The sequence below is a fragment of the Emys orbicularis genome, chromosome 4 (assembly GCF_028017835.1).
Source record: "Emys orbicularis isolate rEmyOrb1 chromosome 4, rEmyOrb1.hap1, whole genome shotgun sequence".
In the NCBI taxonomy this organism is placed as follows: Eukaryota; Metazoa; Chordata; order Testudines; family Emydidae; genus Emys; species Emys orbicularis.
In genome coordinates this window covers 12,880,109-12,899,909 of record NC_088686.1, presented here as the reverse complement: position 1 = coordinate 12,899,909, position 19,801 = coordinate 12,880,109, and the positions used below count along the sequence as shown (strand labels likewise).

The 19,801-nt window shown below is 42.5% G+C and overlaps 1 protein-coding gene across 1 annotated transcript in view; it reads right to left on the bottom strand.

The window, feature by feature from the left end:
* Positions 1-19,801, bottom strand: part of KIAA0586 (KIAA0586 ortholog) — a 114,645-nt gene that overhangs the window by 85,494 nt on the left and 9,350 nt on the right. The window contains exons 5-11 of the mRNA XM_065402626.1: positions 17,401-17,470; positions 15,341-15,515; positions 10,717-10,953; positions 9,434-9,605; positions 7,304-7,492; positions 3,432-3,552; positions 1,513-1,660 (exon numbers count right to left, since the gene is read on the bottom strand). Of these exons, the coding sequence (XP_065258698.1) occupies positions 1,513-1,660; positions 3,432-3,552; positions 7,304-7,492; positions 9,434-9,605; positions 10,717-10,953; positions 15,341-15,515; positions 17,401-17,470 (1,112 nt within the window). The remainder of the gene's footprint in view (positions 1-1,512; positions 1,661-3,431; positions 3,553-7,303; positions 7,493-9,433; positions 9,606-10,716; positions 10,954-15,340; positions 15,516-17,400; positions 17,471-19,801) is intronic.

The following is a 19,801-nucleotide window of genomic DNA, read 5'->3' as shown; positions in this document are numbered from 1 at the left end:
TCTCACCTATCTGTCTATGGTACTTATGTGGCCCCCATTACCAGAGTATCTGAGCACCTCACAATATTTAATGTCTTTATCCTCACAACACCCCCATTAGGTAGAGAAGAGCTATTTATTCCCATTTTACAGATGGGGAACTAAGGCACAGAGAGGCAAGGTGACTTTCCCAAAGACAGCCAGTCTGTGGCAAAGCAGAGGATTGAATCTGGGTCTCCCAAGTCCTAGGGTTGTGCCCTAACTACTGGACCATGCTTCCTTGTCTCAGACTTTCTATTTGTCTACATTTTCTAAGCTGGAATCATGTTTGAGCCCAAACTCTTCTTTTCCTCTTACATCTTCTGTGTCTGCAACCTACCACTGGCTTCTCAACACTGCCTATGTACCCACCCTCCGCCCCCTCTACCTCAACTCCACCTCTGCTAAAATTCTCATCTGTCTTCCAGCTGACTTTTCTTCCTAAACTGTTAAGCTGATTTGCTACAAACACTACACAGGGGAAGCCTGAAGGGTATCTGTGTTTGTCTTTGCTTATACCACTAATTAAACAGAGGAGATTCTTTCACCCCTTGCTCTTGTTTAACCTGCCATCCCTTTCTCCTCTTCTGTCCTTTTAAGGCAAGCGCTCCAATATTTCCAAAGTACTGCCAGAGGAGAGCTAGTCTACTCTATTCCACAGATAATGCTGTCACTGTTAGGTCAGACCTTCTGATACTGATGTAGCTCCAAAGCAGTAGTACTATAGATATAGCACTAGATATTTTTTCATTTAAGACATCTTAGCTCTGTAGTACCACATTGTTCTACATTGTTTCATCTAGGTTTCATAAATAAAATATTAAATACACATAAATAGCTAAAGCTTCTTCATTTTTAAAAGCCAGCGACTAATCTTCACTGCTGCCAGCAAAGACCCACTTCAGCAAAAGGGACTAGCTCAGCAGAAGAACAAACATGCAAGTAACGGCGCCCCAGGTTGCACTTTGGACATTGGGCTATTTTATCATAAGGAACAGCTGACAAGGTAGGAAAAGGACTGGTTTAAATCACGCCCCCCTATTTAATAAATGCAATAAGCCAAAGACTTTTCTCTCTGAAACGTGAATGGCTCAATCAGGTCTGCAGTTAGAATACTCGGGGAGAGAAGAGAGGATGGCAGAAAGCAGCATTTAAAAATCAAAACATTTTAAAAACTTTGAAGAAAAAGTTCTTTACTAATACTATTACTGTATAGACTGGATTTTTAAAGTTACTGCTTTGGTAAAGTAACATAGTGGCTTTATAATCCAGATATAAATGTATGTTTATTGGGAGATAATTATATCCCAGACCCAGAACCCTTTTCAGACAAGCAGATTACAACTTTCAGCCAAGTCATTTTGTAAACATAATTCTGTTTGGAGGAAGCAAGGGCAATCTTTGTCGGTACCAGATATCATAATTCTGTTTACATTTGCTTATTTTTCTTATTGAAATGGTTAGTCATTCCAACAATATGGTCACCCACTTTACCTGGAGCATGCCATGCATTTCTCTTTTCAGCTGGCCAAGATCTTGAAGCACATCTTCCGCTTTCTTCACTGTTTTATTAATTGAATTGTAATCTTGGAGGGGGCCTTCAAAGGCAGGGATTGAGTCAGTTTGCAGGGCAGGAGGCCTGCTGAGAAGATTACATATTACTAAAATCTCACAGCTTCTTGACTGACTTTAGAAACAACTAGCTTCTAATTTGAGAATTTTAACATGGATTTGAACTTTGCACAAGTATCAAACCTTTACACAGAAAGGAAATTGCTTCTTCTCACAGAGGCCTTGGCCAATTATATTGCTTCCTTTGTTTAATAGTTACAGTATTTACACTATTAGGAACGAGATAGAAAAATAACAGTGATTAATTAATTTCCAATGTGAAAAGTTTCTCAATTTTCCAATGTTACTTCAATTATTTCAATCTGAATTTAAGGTATAATTTCACTGTTAATTAAATGAGAATATGGTGCAAAGTGCTTTCCCCTCCCCCCCAGATTACATGTTCAAGCCATCAGTGTAATATATAAAAATGTAGTGAAATCATGACAACAAAAGCGTAATCTGGAAGAGGGTTCTTCAGACAGGAAGGATAAAATTTCCTGACCTGTTCTGAGGCTTAGAAACTGACTGCACTAATAGTTACATTTTCCTTCTAGATGAAGTTTTAAAGAATATCCATACATTATTTTTAAGACAGTATATGAACCAGATAGCAGTTTCTGATAAAACACCTTAATGCAAAGTGGCCAAAAGCTACCCTAACTGGAAAATGGAGAATTCCATTGGCATGGGGAACCCCTTATTGGAACACTGCCAATGTAACTGGCTCTAAGCCACTACATTCCAGCCCTCTACAACCCAGGGAATATACCCAGAAGAAGGGAGATCACGCACAGTGCTGTTGTGCTCCAGTGAGCCCTTTCAGCCCTTTGGGAGACTGGTTACCAGCCATCATTACTTACAGTTGTCCTAAGGTTTCTTATGCTGTTATAAAAACAAGCCCTTAGCAGCCCTGGAGATCATGGAAGCAAAATGGTAGTATAAAGCCACCTTTGCTTCCCCTTTTTGGGTCCTGCCCCAAGCACATCTTGGTCAGACCCAAGGCCCAGACCCAATCTCTCTAATACAGTGGTTCTCAATCCGTGGCCCAATCAGCACACAGTTGTGGCCCATGTGACATCCTCAGAGCCATACAGGTAGATGTGGCCCACATAACACATAAAGAGCTGCATATGCAGCCCACAATGGTAAATAGGTTGAGAACCACTGCTCTAGTGCATCTCCTACCTATAACAGTGGTTCTCAACCTTTCCAGACTACTGTACCCTTTTCAGGAGTGTGATTTGTCTTGTGTACCCCAAGTTTCACCTCCCTGAAAAACTACTTGCTTACAAAATCAGACATAAAAATACAAGTGTCACAGCACATTATGACTGAAAAATTGCTGACTTTCTCATTTTTACCATATAATTATAAAATAAAATCGATACAGATTATAAATATTGTATTTACGTTTCAGTGTGATACTTCAGCTTGTTTTTCACTTATGAGCCTTGTATGAAGATGAAGCCCCACCGCCTAGGGCTGAAGCCGAAAGGCCGCCACCTGGGGCTGAAGCACGTAACTTAGCTTCACAGGGCCCCCCGCTGGTGTGAGGCCCTGGGCAATTGCCTCGCTAGCCACCCCCAATGCTGGCCCTGTGCTTGCAACCCCCTACACCTGTCCTGCAACCCCCAGGTTGAGAATCATTCGTCTAGATGAGTTGAGTATCCCCTGGAAGACCTCTGAATAACCCCAGGGGTACACGTACCCCTGGTTGAGAACCACTGTCTAGCACATACCTACGTCATATTAAAAATAAAAAGTCTGTATGAACTTCTGATTCAGTCACATTTACTTACCACTCTCTCTCAGAATGCCAGGCCATTTTGGTGGTGTTTAATGACGACTTCTCAGAAGACTCAGTTTGTCTCAATGGAGTTTCTTGAGAATTCAGAATCTGCTCCAGAAGTCTCCCTCCACCTACAATAGGAAAAACATAAACAACATTATTAGTAAACATATTTAATACATTTAAGTGGCTTATTTTCATTTCAATAAATAAATATTTCATTCATTTAAAAAAATAACCACTATAAAATATTTAACTAGATTTACGAGAATATTGCAATGGAAACTATTTATCAATTTGGTTTTAAAAAATCATAGAATCCTAGAAATATAGCGCTGGAAGGAACCTCAAAAGGTTATCTAGTTCAGACCCAACCTCCCCCGCCCCCCATGATGAGGCAGAGCCAAGTATACCTAGACCATCCCTGACAGGTGTTTGCCCAAACTGTTTTTCAAAACCTCTAATTATAAGAATTCTACAACATTCTGTGGTAACCTATTCTAGTACACCTCTACCCCGATATAACGCGACCCGATATAACACGAATTCGGCTATAACGCAGTAAAGCAGCGCTCCGGGGGGGGCAGGGCTGCCCGCTCCAGCGGATCAAAGCAAGTTTGATATAACGCGGTTTCACCTATAACGCGGTAAGATTTTTTGGCTCCCGAGGACAGCGTTATATCGGGGTAGAGGTGTACTTAACAATCCTTACAGCTAGAAGGTTTTTTCTAATATCTAAGCTAAACCACATTTCCTGCACATTAAGCCCATTACTTCTTGTTCTACCTTCAGTAGACATGGAGAACAACAACTTACGATCCTCTTTATAACAGCCCTTGACATATTTGAAGACTGTTATCAGGTCCCCAGTCAGTCTTCTTTTCTCAAGACTAAACATGCCCAGTTTTTTTAACCTTAAAGGTTTTCTAAACCTTTTATCATTTTTGTTGCTCTCCTCCAGACTCCCGCCAATTTGTCCACATTGTTCCCAAATAGTGGCAACCAGAATTGGACACAGTACTACAGCTAAGGCCTCACCAGCGTCAAGTAAGATGGAACAATTTCTTCCTGTGAGGACACTCCTGTTAATATACACCCCAGAATAGTGGTCTTTTTCACAACTACATCATGCTGTTGGCTCATATTCAATTTCTGATCCTCTATAACCCTATATCCTTTTCAGCAATACTATTGCCTAGCTAATTATTCTTCATTTTATGGTTGAGCATTTGATTTTTAATTCCTAACTTTAGTACTTTCCACTTGTCTTTACTGAGTTAATCTTATTGATTTCAGCCCAATTCTCCAATTTAACAATGTCCTTTTGAATTCTAATCCTGTCCTCCAAAGTGCTTGCAACACCTCCCAGCTTGGTGTCACCCACCAATTTTATAAGTGTACTCTCCATTTCATTATTTAAAGTCATTAATGAAATTATTGAATAGTACCGGCGCTAAGGACAGATGCTGGGGGGAGGGATCCTACTAGTTACGTTCTCCCAGTTTGACAGTGAACCAAACTACTCTTTCAGTATGGTTTTTCAACCAGTTGGACCTGCACCTTATAGTAATTTCATCTAGAGCCCATTTCCCCCGTTTGCTTATGAGAATGTTATGTGGGTCTGAGTCAAAAGCCTTGCTAAAATCAGAATATATTGTGTCTAGTACTTATCCCCATCCATTAGGTCAGTAACCCTGTCAAAGAAGGAAATTAGGTTGGTTTGGCATGATTTATTGTTGACAAATCCTTGTTGGCTATTACTTATCATCCTATTATCCTCTAGATACTCCCAAATTGATTGCTTAATCATTTGTTACAGTATCTTTCTGGGTATTAAAGTTATACGGACTGATCTCTTATTCCCTGGGTCCTCTTTGTTCCCCCCTTTTTAAATATAGGTACTATATTTGCCTTTCTCCAGTCCTCTGGGACATCACCCTTCCTCCGTGAATCCACAAAGATAATCACTAATGCACTTTTACAGCACCAAAGAACATGCTACGCCTAAAAAACATTCAGGCAAACATGTTATTTTATTTATGATTCCTATGCAACAATGAGATGAGAGAAATAACAAACAGGAACACCCTAACATTGGAAACCATACAACACATGGCAAAGGAAACAAACTGTTTTCACAAGACCAGTGAATCAGTGTATTTTATTTAATATGGGTATATTTAGAGATGGGGCCCTCAGGCCAGGTCTATACTACAAAGTTTTGCTGGCATAGCTATATCAGTTACGAGTGTTAAATAAATAAATGAAAATCAACCCCCTAAACGACAAACATGATGGCATAAACACCCATGTCAACACAACTTATACTGGCAAGAGTCATTTTCCTAGTATAGCGATTTCAGCAAAGCCTTTGTAGTGTAAACTAACCTTCAGAATGAATCCAGACCCTAAAACTTGAGAATCATATAAGTCTAAACAGTAAGACAACCACCAACACTGCCACTGCCACAACAACCACACTCAGAGAAACATTTTGTCTTGGACCATTTGGGGATTTTTTGATTCCATCTTATAGTGGGTGGCTTTTTATTGATGTGGGTTACTTTTTGATGCTCCCCAGAAGTGATCTGAGAGACTTGAAGAGAAAGATAGATTCCTAGCACACCAGGATAGGGAATGGAAAAAATGCAGAAAGGAAGAGGGGAAGTGGAATTAACTGATGGAGCACTGAGCCATATAAGGAAATAGTAAACAATGAGAATAGAGATGTAGTCAGGGATGAACGATGAGAAGATTCATTCTGATACAGAAGGTAAGAAGCCAGGAAAAGGATTCAAAGATGGAGTGACATGGTCCAAGCAGATGGCCTGGCAAGGCAAGAAAGATTATTTCAGCCAGGGCCATTCTGTACGGACTGGAGAGAAGCAAGAGGAAAATCTGGGAGGCCAGAGGGGAGGTTTCAGTAGTCTAAGCAGGAAGTAACCAAGTGACAGACAAACATTTTGTCCACAGGGTAAGAGTGCAAGGGCTGGATTTTTTAAGGTGTCCTCAAAAGGTCACTCAAACTTAACCAGGTCTTTGTGCTTTTTAAATATGGTGCTGAAAACTGAATTCTGGGCTGCCAAGCCAGTATCAAGTAGGGCTGTTAAACACCTCCTTTGGTCAACATACTCTGTTTTTATTAATGTAATCCAGTATACCATCTGACTTTTTGTGACAGTGTTCAATTTATCTACCATTGTAACTCTTCTGACCTAGCCAGTACTCCCCTATTCAATATCCGTGGGTATGATACTGCATTCCTACACAAACCACCTTACACTTGACTTGACTGCATTTTATTTAAGTTCATTCTACCACTGTAATGAAGGCTGAACTGCACTTTAATCCTATCCTCTCAAGTGTCTGAAAGACCTTTAAGGTGTGCATCATGCATGTTCTGGGCTCCCTTCAACATTCCTTACTCAGAAGTCACAAGTTTTGCCTGAGTAAGGAGTAACGTACAGGGCCATTAAATACCACACTCACCACTTCATCCTTCAAGTCGAACATGAAAATATTAAATATTATTGGACACAGAATAGACCCCACTCAACACCTGCCTCCAGCTTGACAACAACCCTTCATTAGTTACTTAATGTTAGGGTCAAAGTGCAATGGCAAGACGGTGGGGAAGTTCATCCAGAGTGTTCATTAACAGAACTGCCTTGAATTCCGGGAGTCGTTCATTTACTGCCAGCACTAACCCTTCACCAAACACATTTTTAGAAATGTTGAATGTGTATGCCTAGATTCAGGTAATCCAATAAGAACTGTCTTCAGAGAACGTGAAGATGATACAGGCAATAATAGCCACTGGCCATGCCCATATCAGTGAAGGGACAAAGGAAGGCTATTTCTGAACTTTCCTCTGACTCTTACCCACAACACTTCCATACGCTGATTTGGGCACATTTTCCTTTTCTGCTATAGGTCTCTCTTTCTTGGAAATTTTCTGTGAGATTTTCACATCTTTTGATACAGGTACAGGAGCATATCTCCGAGGAGCTGGTGTCTTCAGAGGTGATTTCTGTGTACGAACGCCATACTTTCCAAATTGACTTGAATACGCTTAAATTCAGAAAAAAAAAAAATGAACAATTTTTCTTTAAATCCGAAGTTAAAAGATTTTGAAAAGGAAAACAAACTCTTCAAAAGCAAACAGAAGTTTAAAAAGTTCCCACAAAAATATAAAACATTTCCATTAGCAAGGCAAAAATTATAAAAACAGGTAGTAACTTTGGTATTGAGGAAAGTGAGTGGAATATGTCTACACTGGAGCTGGAAGGTGTTGTTCCCAGCTTGGGTAGACATACCATGCTAGCTCTGATCCAGCTGGTATGCTAAAAATAGAAGTGTACCTGCTGCGGCATGAGCAGCAGCAGGGGCTAGGCACCTAAGTCCGTACCTAAGGTTTGGGTAGGATCTTACTCGGGGCGGCTAGCCCCTCCCTGAGCTCACGCTGCCACAGCTACACTTGTATTTTAAACACGCTAGCTCAACCACAGCCAGCGCAGGTATGTCTACCCAAGCTGGAAATTACACCTTCCAGCGTCCGTGTGACACACAGTACCTCAAAATAACCCCCTGTAACCACCTTATTTACCACTTTTCTATGGTTATATATTTTGTACAAAGTATGCCTTGTGAGGGATCATTTGAAAACTCATGAGCTACTGAACATTATCATCATTAGCATGTGTGTATCATCATTGTATATGGAGTTATGAGATTTTGCTAGGATTACTTTGTTACTCAACATTTTGGGAGTCTGGGAAATGCCCACAGACCAGCTCCTCAGAAATAATAAAGGTCTTGCATATCATCCCAAATGTCATGTACACAGAAGGTGCGAGCAAGAAATTTACAATTCATCTGAGACATGCTTTGAATCGCACATACACAGGAGACTTCTCTGTCTATACCCCAGCGGGGGTGGGGGTTGTTCCTCAAGGAGAGGAGGAGGGTATAAAATAAGAGACAATGGCTTCTATATTACCTCTCTCCTTCCCCACCTCCAGTGAAGTAAGATTGCTTGAAAGACTTTGAACTGGGGAGATTGGTCCCAGCTGGGGAGGGTATCCAGCCTGTGTACTAAGAACTGTGAACTGCCGGCAACATTCAGAGGGTCGAGAAAAGCTGTTTGCTTCAAATTTTACTTAACTTGGTAAAGCTTAGGAATTATATTGCGATTTTATTTCTTTTTGTAACCAATTCTGACCTTTTATGCCTGTATCACTTATAATCACTTAAAATCTTTCTTTCTATAGTTAATTAACTTGTTTTTATATTTTATCTAAACCAGTCTACTCTGACTGAAGTTTTTGGGGAATCTCTGCACGGGTTAATAAGGGCTGATGAATATTCATTTTCTTTGATAAAATGATGGACTTATGAGCTTGCTCTGTCCAAGGCAGTCTTGAGCAGTGTAAGACGCACATTTCTGGGGTGCAAGGCTCGGGGAATTTGCAGGTGTCTCCCTGTTTACAGTTCATGAGTGGGTAGGAGAACATTCATGTAACTTAGCTGGGTGTGCCTTACATGCTGATGGCTGTGTGAAAGCAAAGCCTGGAGGGGCTACTTTTCACTAGCATAGCAATGTAAGAGAAGACCTAGGCTGAAGAGTTAAGGGAGCACAGTGATTCCACAGTCCAGATTGTACCCTGGGAGATGTCACAACCAGTGCAGACACACCCTAACAAGAGTCCAGGGCAAGATACAGCATGGTCAGGCAGTGTACAAGTTTCCACATTCACTTTCTTTTATAAAACAGTCTTGGGCCTCTCAAATACAATCAGCTGGGTGAGCATAAGTATCCACTAAATACCAAAATCTCAGTTTAATTTGATATAAATGTGGTTTTCAGTTTATGTAGTATGCACTGTATTAATGAAGATAAAATCAGTTCTGCAAAAATATTTCTTATTCCTTAGTAATATGTGGTCCTAAATTTATGAAAGCAAGATTAAGACAGAAATAAAACTGAGTATCTAAATTAACTGAATTATTCACCTTGGGTGGGCACAGCATTGGTAGAGAATAAATTCCTATGACATGAAGAGACTTGGCTGGTAAGTGGTTGCTGTCGTTCTGGGTTTGTAGAATGCTTTGCCACCAAATTGGAAGATGGTATGTTAACTGGTTGGAAACCACCTGTGTTGATTGCAGAGCTAATGAGATGAGACTAAGAGACAAAAGGTACAAAGTTAATTAAAAAAAAAAAAAAGGAATTATAGCTATTTAACAAACAAACAATCTGAACAAGCAAATATGTAATATATTTATACTAATTGGGATCCGGGGGAAAAAAATGATAGGCAGCAGGCTAAGAAAACTAATACTTGCTCACTGTTTTGAAAGGTAGAACAAAACAAAACTGACATATAGGAATCTCTCCTCCCTCCAAAAAAGGGGGGAAATAAGCATTCCCATTCTGGCTGGTTCCCAAAAACACAGACATTAGGATAAGAGGGATTTTTTCCCCCAAACTCTTAGGGTATGTCTACTCTACAGAGTGTGATTGCAGCTCAGGTAGACATACCCAATTTAGCTTTAATCTAGCTAGCCCAGGTAGTGGAGCAGTGAAGCTATGGCAGCACACGCTTCAGTGCAGGCTGTTCAAACCCATCCAGAACTGTGGGTAATCACTCCCGGGGCTAGTCTTCACTGAAATGCACACTGATGCAGATCCACTGCAGATTAAAACCAGCTCAGGTACGTCTACCTACGCTACAATCACATACACACGTGCCTGACAGCACTGTTATTAAGTTGAAAGCTTCCCAAACAATCTAAGGTACTTGTTTCCATGACAGTGGTATCCAATGGCCTCACAATCTAATGTATTTATCTTCAAAACACCCCTATGAGGTAGGGAAGTGTTGTTATCCTCATTTTACAGATGAAGAACTAAAACAGAGAAGCCAAGTGACTTGCTCAAGGTCAAACAGGAAGTCTGTGGCAGATCAGGAATTTGAACCCTATTCTCCAGGTCTAGGCTAACCACTAACCTCCCTAACCACTGGATCATCCGCCCTCTCTGGAACTAGGTCATAAAACCTCTCTGTCCTATACCACACATTCTCCTCTGCAATTTTAACTGCTTAGACAGGTAAGAAGCCACCAAACGAATCCCCCTGGCATAGACATATGGGCACAATAACAATCTCATACATGTGAAAGTACTGTCGCAGCTTTACTCAATTAAAGAAATTTAACAACAAACTTCAGTATAACTAACACCAAGACACAGAGGCAGAGAAACAGCAAGAAGCTCTATGTTTCTATGCAGGTACCTGAACATGTATTTGTTGCTGTTGTAACTTTTCAAGATGCTGAATCCGCTGTTCCATGAACACATGCATCTGTTTTTCAAGCTCGTTGACTCTGTCATGACAACGGGATCTCTCCTGCTGTTGAGTCTTTATATTTGTTTGCTGTTCTGCAACGCGTTGCAGCTGCTTGTCTGTCTCCTGCAGTTTATCGAGCAATGCTGAAACAGAGCTAACTTTTGCTTCCAAATCGCTTTGAACCTGAGGAAAAAAATTAGACTCTATAGCTCAGGTATAGTTCAAAGAGAAGTCTAGTTATACATTTTTAAAACTCTTGAGTTTGAAACCTGAGGCAAGAGGAAGCAGGTATTAATGCCATTCCTATTTGTTCTCAATATCCCTCCCCCACCATCACATCACACACTTTTTGGCATCTATATTTTCTTCAAAAGATTCAAATAATAATAGTCCTGATTTGGGATGATTTAATAACCCAAGAGAACCTTTCCAAAGATAAATACAGCATTAAAAAGGAAGTGTTCATTAGTGCCAAGCCACCCTTTACCCAAATAAAATGAACAAAAACATCCCTTAAAATAGGCAGTACCAATATTATCAGATTGCTGCAGACTCTCTTCTATGTTAAACCAATCTTTACGGTAACTCTCATTGGCAACCCCCCCAAACTATAGCATATAATTATCGCTCTGAGAAAACTGGGTTTGTTTGTTTTTTAAAAAATGCATAGCAGTGTCATGGGTGTTTACATTTAACGGGATATACATGGCTGCCAAGTCTTTTCCTCCCTCCCCCCCGAATGCTGCCATTTTCCCAAGAGCAGGGAGGCAGAAGCAGGCATTCTCACGTCCATCTCCCTGCCGAGACCACACCTGCTCACAGGGTTACTGGGGGGTGGGGTGGGGGTTGTCTCATCATCCGGTGCAGTCCGTCCAGCCCAGCCCAGCCTAGGACAGGGATTGGGGTTGACGCGCCCCACACTCAGCTCTGGACCAAGGCTGCTGCACGGTTGCTTCCTGTCCAACTCGCAGGGAGAGGGGGCGGGACAGACAACGCATGGTAATTAGGAGCTCTGACCCACCCCACAGCAGTGCCCAACAGGCAAAGGAGCTGAGACCAGGATCCGCTGCTTGGAACACGAGCAGAGATGAGAGAGGGCCCTGCCTGGCGGGGGGATCCGTGTGAGACTCTAATCCGTCCCTGTTCAATCCTGCTGCTCAATATAATTCTCATAGCTGCTGATGCCCCCTACATAGACCACTGCTTCTGGTGCAAGGCCACAAGCACAGACTGGTGGGACCACAACATCATGCAGGCTTGGGATGACCAGCAGTGGGTCCAGAACTTTTGCATGAAGAAAGCAACATTTCTGGAGCTTTGTGAGCAACTTGCCCACATCCTCCAGCGTAGAGAGACACATCTGAGGTCACTCTTGGCAGTTCAAAAGCAGGCTGCTATAGCTGTCTGGAAGCTGGCTACTCCAGACTGCTAGAGGTCCATTGGCAAACAGTTTGGGGTTGGAAAGTCGACTGTGGGTAAAGTGGTGGCAGAGGTAACTGAGGCAAACAGGCATGTGGTTTACCCCAAAGTGGTTGACATTAAAGATATTCCAAAGGTAACTGCTGACTTTGAGAGAACGGGGTTTCCTGACTGTGGCGGGGCTATTGATGGCATTCAGGTGCCCATAATTTGCCCTCCTCAAGGAGCACATGAGCACATAAACCACAAAGAGTACTACTCCATTGTTATGCAGGCACTCGTGGACCACAAAGGCAGATTTATGAATGTCCGCTTGGGCTGTACAGGAAAAGTTCACGATGCCAGTTTTTCGCCGCTCAGGAGTCTACATTCATAGACAAGCTGGGACACTATTACCACCAAATGACACTGAATTAAATGGTGTTACTGTCCCCATTGTTATTCTGGGGGACCCTGCGTATCCTCTTTTGCCTTGGCTTCTGAATCCATACCCTGATTTCAGAGGCCCTGGCAAAAAAGAGATTTAATTACACTCTCAGCCGGTGTAGAATGGTTGTTGGCAGATAGTAAGGCCTAATGAGACAGAATTATTTCAGGGGCAGATAAAGATTTGCATAGTCAACAGACACCTGATTCCCCAGAGGCCAGGGATATATAAATCAGAAGTAAGAAAACCAGGTAAGTATCTATGTGCTTATATGACCCTCCATCACCACCATATCTAAGCACCTCAAACATTACTGATTTTAGTACTGTGCGGGGGTTTACAGACCCCTCCCTAAGACTGGAACTGGACCAAGAAGGCCCTGCCCCTCAGCAGCTGCAGAGCATGCTCCAAATGGAGGACCTGCTTACAATGGGATGGTGGCAATCAAGTGGGGAGAGAGTGAAGGAAGGAAGGAAGCCAGTTAGTACCTTCTGGAACAGAGGAATCCACAGAGGAAAGACCTAGACTGTGGGTAAGGTCTAAACCAGGCAGTGAGGGGCCTGACCCCTTTTTCTCTCCCCTTCTGCCTGACAAGGCTAAAATCACAGGACACTGAAAAGGGAGGACTGGGAAGCTCTGACAAACTATCTGAATTGCTGAGACTGTTTGAACAACCCTCTGTGAGGAATGAAGCAGAGGGCTGTGGCCATGCCCCAAACTGAAAAGAACACTGGGCGATGGGTATGAAGTGGCCCAGGGTAGGCTGGTCTGGGTATCAGCTAGAGGGGACAGAAACAATTCCCACTCCTCCCCACTTAGGCCCTGGGTTGAGAGTCAGTGGAAAGGGTGGGCCCGGGTTTCCCTACCCTTTCCTCTACCCTAGACTGATCGGGGCAACCCAGAGAAGGACAGACTGACTTGGTTGCCAGGGCTTCATACTGCCTGATAAACCGCCCCCTCCCTCCGCCACAGGACTCTAGAGACTGAGTCATAGCCTGCCTACTAGGTCTGCTGGCCCTTAAGTGAACCCTACTACAGGTACTATCCCTATTTTCACAGATAAGGAACTGAGACACAGAGAAATTTAGTAACTTGCCCAAGAGCACACAGGAAGCCTGTGGCAGAGGTGGGAATTCATTCTACATCTCCTGAGTCCCAATCCGATACCTTAACCCCAAGATCATCTCGCTTCTCTCCCATGCTATCTAGAGCATACCTGTGTGCGAACTGTGACCTTCAGGAAACTGCTATACACATTATGTTGACTGCATAGTGTAGGTTTTTAAATGAGCAGTAAGAAGACAGATCAGTGTCTCTTTTTGAAATACCAGATGAAAACCGCCTCTTGACTTTACAGAAATTCACCTGAATCAAACCTGATTTATCTTTTTATTCTCTGGTTAACACAAACCTGACCTCTCTTTTTTGGATTCTGCAAAATAGAGTTACATCTCAATAAGAAGTTAGGGGAAGTTCCTTCTTTCTGGCTTGAACACTGATAGACTGACCAACCAGGTACAGCCACATTTGAATTACAGGTGCGGTGTGTTGTCTTAAGTTTTGGCCATCCAGTTTTTATTAAGGAGATTTACACCATAGACAAAAAGTTAAAGCTACACCAAAGGGGATCTATAAACAGCAGTGTAATCTATGAAACGTGGGCTTTCTCCCATCCTATTCACTATGTACTGCACAACATCACACTATCTACTGGGACACTTCCCAGGGTACCCAGGGCTGTGAGGCACATCACTACCAACTGCCCTTACCATGAGGGAATCTTGTCTGTGTGGATCAGCCCCCTGACTCCAACAGCCTCTGACAACACAAGCTGCCTTCCAGGCTTCCGCAAGCCTCATGCTCTCTGTACAGGTTAGCAACAGGTACACACCAACCCCTGAGTCCTCAGAGCATCCCTCTGGAGTCCCCAGCCCCTGATCCACTGAATTCTTAGATCCTCTTCTCCTGAGGGTATAGCACACATCAGCTTACAAGATCCAACTCAGGATCACTAATCTGCTTAACATACAGCACTTACATTTACAGTGAAAGCAAGAATAAGTTTATCATCAAAGAACAGAGACTCAACTGACAGTAAGAATACTGGAAACATACGGCCTTTCTTATGTTCTTATGTTCTTATATGGTTACATATCAAACAAAATCATAATACGCTTTCTAGAACCTCAACTTCACTCGCAAGACATTCCCCTATCTTCTACAGAATAGTTTACTCCCAAGTCCTTTCCCCAGCATTGTCAACCAGGATGTCTGAGATCCTCCTTCCATGTTTGTCTCAAGGCACGCTATCTTTATATATAATATAAAAACAAACTTCTCACATATTTTCTGTATATACATCTCACAATGATTAAGATGACCAGAGGGACACAGACTTTCAGTAGAGATCTTACATGATCCCTTCTGGTAAACCCAGAAGATCCCTGTACCCCAATGTACCCTGTGCCTTCTGCCAATTGGCAACAAGAGGCCCTTGGGTCACACCAACAAATACACAGAAGACACGCACCCAGTGTTTGTATCCTTTTGTCATCCCCTCCTATGGACCCAATGAGCCATGCTGTTCATCGAGATGACTGTGAGCACATATGAAGAGAATACAAATGAAAGACAGTGGGAGCTTCACTACTAGCCATCTCAGACTTATTTATTATTTCTACTATTTAACTTGATAGAGAACTAATTTACCAAAAAATGTCTTACTTTGAGAAGTGGAGCTGTTGTAGCAATGGCAGCTGCTGTGGCTGCCGCGATGGTTGTGGCTGAATCTATATTGCTGTGTGCTGACCTGGTATCTTGAGCACTCTCTTTCTTTTCCGTAGATACATTTTCTAAAAGCTGTACCTTCACCTCCTTAAATACTGGAGGGTTTTGGGTTCTATAAATACAAAACATATCTTCCTGTGAATAGCATTCTTGTCAATTACTGATCAAACATAACGTTCCCATTCCCTCCACTCCTGCCCCATAAACTAGCCTTTCCTCAGCACTATTAGCCATTGCGAGGCTTTCCAGGGATACCCAGGGTTGTGAGGGACCTCACCACGCCCTGCCCTTAGCATGTCTTTGCCTGCGATGGATCAGTTCCATGAAACCACCAGCCTCTGGCAACACAAGCTGCCTTCCAGGCCTTGGCAGGCCTTACTCTCTTTTTACAGGTTAGCAACACACACACACCAACCCACAAGCCTTCCAAATGTCCCCCGGAAGTGCTCAGCCCCTGTTTAACTGGACACTCATAGAACTCCTAGATTCGCTTCCTCCAAAGGAATAGTACACATCAGCTTGTAAGAGTCAACTTAACACACAGCACTTAGATATACTTATAGTGAAAACAAGAATATGTTTATTATCAAAGAACAGAGATTCAAGTGAAAGAACAAGAATACAGGAAACAAATAGTTACACATAAAACAGAATCATAACATGCTTTCTACAGCCTAAGCTTAATACACAAGGCATTCCCTATCCCTTACAAGATAGCTTACAGAAAGTCTTTTTCCAAGCATTTTCAGTCAGGTTGGATGAAATCCCTTCTCATAAGATAGACTCCAATGGCAACTTTTCCTCACAGAATGAAGGAATAACTTGGGGGTTCATTTGCACCCAGATATAGTTTCAGAAGTTCATTGTCCTACTCCTAAACAGGATAACTCTTGCTGGTTTTGTTTTTTCCTGCAACCCTCCACAACCTAATGATTGGTATTTTGCTCGGTCTGTAAATGGGCATCCACTGAGAACCACACAATACTTAATTTGCACATGACCAGCCAGAGTGAGATAAGCATCTCTTCCCATTTCCCTGCCAGGAGTATGTGGATTATCTTTTGGTGACCTGTCTTAACTCACAGACCGAAAGAACATAATTTTTAGTATCTATACATAACTTCACATATTTTCTGTACATGCATCTCACAATTATTATGATTTCCAGTATGACACAGACTTTCATTACTGATCTTACATGACATTCTTTGCTGGACCAGCATGTAGATATCAGACCCAGGGGATTCCTGTAACTCTTATGTACCCCTGTGCCCTTTGCCAATTGGCATCAAGAGGTCCTTGGGTCAGACTCATACAGGCATTTACGGCTTCTCCAACAATAAACTTCCTTAAAGAAAAATTACACATTTCTCCCACACAGCTGACACTAAAGAATTTTATTTAAACCTTTATTGCAACAAGATAATAAAGATTTGTTACAGAGGTATCATTTGTTAATGTTTGTAATATTAAGGGCATGGTCTGTCTATGGTATGACTGCAACCATGACACACAACGGAGTTATACACTGGCTGTCACCTAGATCAATTACATATGCAGTTCTAGACTGTGGTATAGACTTGACCTTATTCAAGCAGTCTGTAACCAGGCTACAGTCCAAATTGAAGGCTGCTAGCGGCGGGGACCTTATCTCCTTATTTGTTTGTAAAATGCCTCGCATGCTTTTGGCACTAAATAAATCAGAACAATTCCTGCCCCCTTTTTTGAACACTAAGGCATTATTCCAAAAGGTTTTTGAAAGCATTAAAGAAAAAAAAAATGTACAAAATAGTAAAGACACTGTAGGGCAAATAGACTTCAAACCAGAAAATGAGTTCTGAAAAAATACTTCCACAAGTATAAACAGAATATTAATGGAGGAGGATAAAGAACCATTTTCCTTTTACCAGTGCTACTAAGAGGGATCAGGGAAACCAGGAACCACATATCTTAATAGAAACTGAACAGCTGAGACATTATTAACAGCTCAAACTTACCTCTGCTTTAATACAGCGCGTAAAGCTTCTTTCTCGCCAGTAGTGTATTGAGAAATAAATATATCACCATCTGTGAAACAAGAATATAATATACACTTTGTCAATTTAATTTTCAGGTCTCATTTTCTAAAGGTAAAAACAAAGTTATTTCAGTAACATGTAGAAATTTGGTATAAAGTACGTCACAGCTGAATACACAAGCCACATTATTTCAGAGTGTAAATGTTTTCTTCACAGGTAATAGCTTTAAGTTATGAAAAGACAAACATTAGGCATCATTTAACATAGGGCTAAAAAATCTGAGTATCATTCACTACTGTGTTTTAAAAATAGTCAGTGATAAGACAACCCAATGTGCTTTGAAAATAACTATAAATTTATTTTCTCTCACATAAAGCATTGAAGAATTTGAGAATGCTGTCAAAATAATGACCATTTTGAATGTGTGCACTACATGACATATACATTTAAATTGTGCAAACTCTAACTGAAACTTTCTAACAAACAAAAATGAACAAAAACTGCATGGTATTAATATTACTTTTTCCTGTGCTATCATAAAGTGCAACAAAAGCCTTCACCCACCATCAAATGCTCTAGAACAGGGGTGGGCAAACTTTTTGGCCCAAGGGCCACATCTGGGTATGGAAATTGTATGGCGGGCCATGAATGGTCACAAAATTAGGGGTTGGGATGTGGGAGGGGGCTCCAGGCTGGGGCAGGGGGTTGGGGTGGGGTGAGGGCTCCAGCTGGGGGTGCGGGCTCCAGCTGCGGGCTCTGGTGTGTGGCTGGGTATGAGGGGTTGGGGGTGCAGGAGGGTGCGCCGGGCTGGGACCGACAGGTTCGGAGGGGGATCAGGGCTGGGGCAGGGGGGTGGGGCGCGGGAGGTGGTCAGGGGTCCAGGCTCCGGAGGCAGTGCTTACCTCAAGCAGCTCCTGGAAGCAGCGGCATGTCCCCTGTCCGGCTCCTACGTGAAGGCACGGCCAGGCGGCTCTGCATGCTGCCTCATTCACAGGCGCCACCCCCACAGCTCCAATTGGCCTCAGTTCCCAGCCAATGAGAGCTGCGGGGGTAGCGCTTGGGGCAGGGGCAGTGTGCGTAGCCCCCTGGCTGCCCCTACATGTAGGAGCCGGAGGAGGGATATGCCGCTGCTTCCGGGAGGTACGCGGAGCCACTGCACGCGCAGAGTGGGGCAAGCCCCCAACCCTGCTCCCTGGCTGGAGCACGGGAGCGAGGCAAGCCCCAGACCCCGCTACCCGGCAGGAGCTCGAGGGCCGGATTAAAATGTCTGAAGGGCCAGATGCAGCCCCATGGCTGTAGTTTGCCCACCCCTGCTCTAGAAGGTCCCCTAATCAGGATTCTCTCCCATTGTGCATCACAGAGGACCCCAAAGCCAATAGTCATAAGCAAGCTGCACCAAGTTTACTTAGTATAGGATCTTGAAAATTCAGAGGAAGCAGCACTGCTTGCCACAGGTAAACTATGTTACAATACAACCTTGCTAATCTGCATATTGCTAATCTGCACATTTTATAATGCACACACACAACAGAGCAGCCTTTTACCTCCCTCTCAGCAAAGATTTAACAGAAGTTGTAGTAAGATCTCATTATCGATACTACTGTACATTATTTAACAAAACACATATGTTGCACCTTGATAAGAAGGGCTCGGCCCTCCTTCACCCCACCCTGAGGGCTGCACAGAGGGTGGATCTTTTCTTAATATACTAGGTAGTATCAGATAAGGTTAAATTGCACTTGATAAGCAATGAACAAAGTAAATTTTGCAATGCATTAACCTTACTCATGTTTAACTGTTTGCTTATTTATCAATTTGTGAAATTCAGTAATTCCCAATGGGGTCTCCTCGTCAATAATGTTCTAAAAAGTGACTAGGTTTAAAGATGCCCTTTCTTACTCTACAAATCCGATCCTTGTAAGTATTTAGTTATATCTGCTAATCTCAGTGTTGAAAGGGGGAAAGGGGGTACGCATTCCTATTTACCCTTGTAATCAAAGAACAGTGAATCTGTGCAACTCCACTGAGGGCAATGGGGTTGCAAAGGTTGACTGAGGTCAGAATTTGCCCCATGGTGACAATGAACAATCCAGGAAGAATCACTGACTGATTCCAGACTGAGTTTGCAAGGCTGGCAGTTAGAAGCATCTTTATACATGTAAGCTGAGCACACAGAATCTGGGAATCATTCAGGTACAACTATGGAGCTTCTTACTACAGGGACAAGGTGGGTGAGGTAATATCTTTTGTTGGACCAACTTCTGTTGGTGAGAGAGACAAGCGTCAAGTCACACAGAGCTCTTGTTCAGGTGTGGAAAAGGAACTCTGAGCATCTCAGTTAAATGCATGGTGGAACAGACTGTTTACCATAAGTAGTTAG